Genomic DNA, 3,522 nt, shown 5'->3' with positions numbered 1-3,522 from the left:
GTTTTCGAATAAAAATACCCCAATTCCTGGATGTTCCTTTTCCAATCTTTCCATGAGGGACTTCCAGTCGGCATCCTTCACCGGAAGAATGAGCTCATCAGGGTCAATCATCAAGAGATATCTGCTTTTAAACATGTTGTGGTAAACGCAGTCGTTCAGGGTCGCAAGTTGCCCGTAGTAGCCAAAATCTTTCTTTTCCATGGAGTAATGCCAGTGGGTGGAAACGTTCAGGTAAGAATCGATGGGCCAAGGGATAATTTCCACGATGCCTTGAGAGATGTAATAATCCAGGACTTTCTCCATGAGTGGGCTGCAACTGTTCTTGTATATCGTCACTCTTTGGGCCCCCAGAAGCCTGTACAGCTCCATGGACTGCACAAACTGCAAGACGTTATCGTATTTCCCAAACATGGTGGACACGCAGATCGTGAAATCCAGAGCGGGTTTTTCCAGATAGAGGTTTCGGATGGGGAATAGGGGCAAGGAGCTTGATTCCGGCTCTGGATTCCCAGGGTGGACAGAGATAAAGCGAGCATGGCAGTTTTCTGGCTGGAGACAAAGCACATCCGCAGTGACGTAGGGGAAATTGAAGCGGTCTTGGTGCGGGTCGATTTCTCCTTGTACGGTCTGAATCTCATGGCTGTTCTCGCAGCAAAAGAGGCAGTAAAGTTTGTTGACCTTTTCATGGTGGATGATGCTCAGGACGCGGACGAAATTTCCCTGCCGCCTGTCAGAATAAGGGGCGATGATAAAAGTGTGTTTATCCCGGAGTGGGGTGATGGTATCCTTGGCGAGCCAGCCTTTGCAAAAACTGCTAGGAGATTCCTCTTGCTTCGCGGTGGACATGTTCAACGTCCAATCTTGGCTTTTCTTCCAATAATACGACACAAGGCATAACATTAATAAGAAAAGAAAGCCGCAAATTTGAAGGGGCGAGATGTTTTTTCTCCCACAGATGAACATTCCCAAAGCTCTTGCAGATGCTTGATTGCTTGATTGTTCAGTATTTCATTTCATTTGGTCTAATAAGAAGAAAAGAAGGGGGGGAGGAAGAGAAAGAGTGAGAGATGCCATCATGTTGTTGCTTGTTTTGCAAGAGACATCCCCAATCTTTTGGGGAATCTTTTCAGTTCTTCCTGTTTTGACCATCTAGATAAGAAATGAGGGTTACATCAAGGCATGAAGTCATCTGCCACTAAAAATAAAAGGGGGAAACCAATGAAGAACAGCAAGAATTTTTGTAGTGAGTGGAGAGTTGGTAATGAATAACTAGCAAAGGGGGACATGGAAAAGTTAGCAAGGAGTTAACTTTCTTGCAAAAGGGAGATCGAAGATTAGAACCGCTTGAGGGAAGGGAAACAAGGGGGAAGGGAAGGAAAGAGGAAGGAAAGGGGAGGAAGAGGAAAGGAAAGGAAGAGATGGGCAGCCAATTCATTTAATAAATAAAGAGAAGAGAAATCAATCATTAGAAAGGCTTATTGACATTGAGGGAAGGGAAGGGAAGGAAATTAATGGATGAGGAAGAGAAAGGAAAGAAGGATAGGAAAATTAAGGAAAGCTAGGGAGGAAAGGTAAGGGAATAGGGAAGGAGAGGTGGGGAGAGGAAAGCTAGAGAAGGAAAGGGAGATGGGCAGCCAACAAATAAATACATTTAATATTTCTTTATTAAATACATTTAAGAAATAAATAAAGAGAAATCAATGGCTAGAAAGGCTTGGTGACATTGAGGGAAGGGAAGGATCAAGCCTTAGAATGGTTTGGTGACCTTGTCTTATGAAGAAAGAAGGGAAGGAGAAAGGAGGGGAGGGGAAGCTGAGCTCATGGAAACTCCAGAAAAATTCAGAAGCCAAAAAGGTAAATTGAGGAAAAGCCTGGGGGGGGGGGGGGAGAGAGAGAGAGAATGAGAGAGAGAGAGAGAGAGAGAGAGAGAGAGAGAGAGAGAGAGAGAGAGAGAGAAGATTTTACCAATCTATTTGTGCCCTGCAAGGTTATTCGTTATTGCACAATGCAACTGTCTGAAAATGGCAGGGAAAAAGTCGAAACAGGCGGAATTGAAGCAAGGTGAAGTGAAGAAAAATGTGGCTAGCCACAATCTGGACTCTCCCAGAGAAGGCTTCAAAAATAAAAGAGGAAACCAAACCATGCGAATTAAGCTCTAATGGGGCGAAGAAGACCCCATCCTTTGCGATACAGATGCAGAAGGGACCCGATTAAGAAACTCCATTTTTGTGTATGCACACAACCAGATTATTTTCTGTTATGTTGTGCCATCAAATGCGTTTTATATCCTTTTTTTTGTAATACAAGTTACAAGTCACCGTCCCTTAACTTGAAAGAACTGGGGACAATTAACATACAGGTGGCCCTTCACTTACGACCACTCACTAAACTATGAACTCTGATGCTGGAGAAGACTCCTGCATTGAGTCCCTTGGACTGCAAGGCCATCCAACCGGTCAGTCCTAGAGGAGATCAACCCTGGCTGCTCTCTAGAAGGCCAGATCCTGAAGAGGAAACTCAAGTACTTTGGCCACCTAATGAGAAGGAAGGACTCCCTGGAGAAGAGCCTCATGCTGGGAAGGACGGAGGGCAAAAGAAGAAGAAGGGGACGGCAGAGAAGGAGGTTGTGGTCGTAAGTTGAGGACTCCCTACAACTCTTTCCTATGAAACAAAAGGGTTTGCATTTCATTTTAACATTTCAATCAGGGCTGGGTTCCTGCCAGTTCTAACCTCCTCTATAGAAGAGGTTCCACAAATCTACCATGCCGTTTAGAACCGGTTCCAGCTCCGCTCACCGCTCATTGATTGACTAGCTCACCAATTGCCCCACCCGCCTTTTCTCCTTTTGTCCAGCTTTCTTTTTAAGGTAAAGGTTCCCCTTGCACATCTGTGCTAGTCGTTCCCGACTCTAGGGGCCGCTGCTCATCTCCGTTTCAAAGCTGAAGAGACGCCTCTATGGTCATGTGACCGGCATGACTAAATGCCGAAGGTGCACGGAACGCTGCTACCTTCCCACCAAAAGTGGTCCCTATTTTTCTACTTGCATTTTACGTGCTTTTGAACTGCTAAGTAGGCAGAAGCTGGAACAAATCACGGGGATTTGAACCACCAAACTGCTGACCTTTCTGATCGACAAACTCAGTGTCTTAACGATTGAGCCACCACTTCCTTTTTTACAGAGGCACAATTGAGAGCTAATTGCATTCTATTTTTAACTAGTAGCTACTTCACCAGTTTAATAATCTGTATAATGGATAAATTTGACAAAGGAAGGCCAATTTATCCTTTGAGGATACATTTGAGCTCAACCTAAAATGAAAGACAAGCCAGAGGTGAAATTTTACAAGTTGCTGTGCATAACAGCCATATTTCAAATGCACTTACCTACGTCTTATTTTTTTAAAAACCTCAGTGACCGATTCTTGGCAAAATGTTAGGTTGTGGCTTGAGGCTACGTGAATCTGAGATCCTCACAGTCCAACCTCTCAACTTCTTCTGAAGCAACACAAAAACTTTTTCGGC

General features: G+C 44.4%; 1 protein-coding gene across 1 annotated transcript in view; it reads right to left on the bottom strand.

Annotated features, from left to right (window-relative positions):
* LOC116519677 overlaps positions 1–3,522 on the bottom strand; it is a 4,187-nt gene extending 665 nt beyond the window's left edge. Inside the window, exons 1-2 of the mRNA XM_032233691.1 lie at positions 3,385–3,522; positions 1–1,022 (exon numbers count right to left, since the gene is read on the bottom strand). Of these exons, the coding sequence (XP_032089582.1) occupies positions 1–963 (963 nt within the window). The 5' untranslated portion in view covers positions 964–1,022; positions 3,385–3,522. The remainder of the gene's footprint in view (positions 1,023–3,384) is intronic.

Source organism: Thamnophis elegans, chromosome 16, assembly GCF_009769535.1.
Source record: "Thamnophis elegans isolate rThaEle1 chromosome 16, rThaEle1.pri, whole genome shotgun sequence".
Taxonomy (NCBI): domain Eukaryota; kingdom Metazoa; phylum Chordata; class Lepidosauria; order Squamata; family Colubridae; genus Thamnophis; species Thamnophis elegans.
This window is presented reverse-complemented; position numbering and strand designations above follow the sequence as displayed.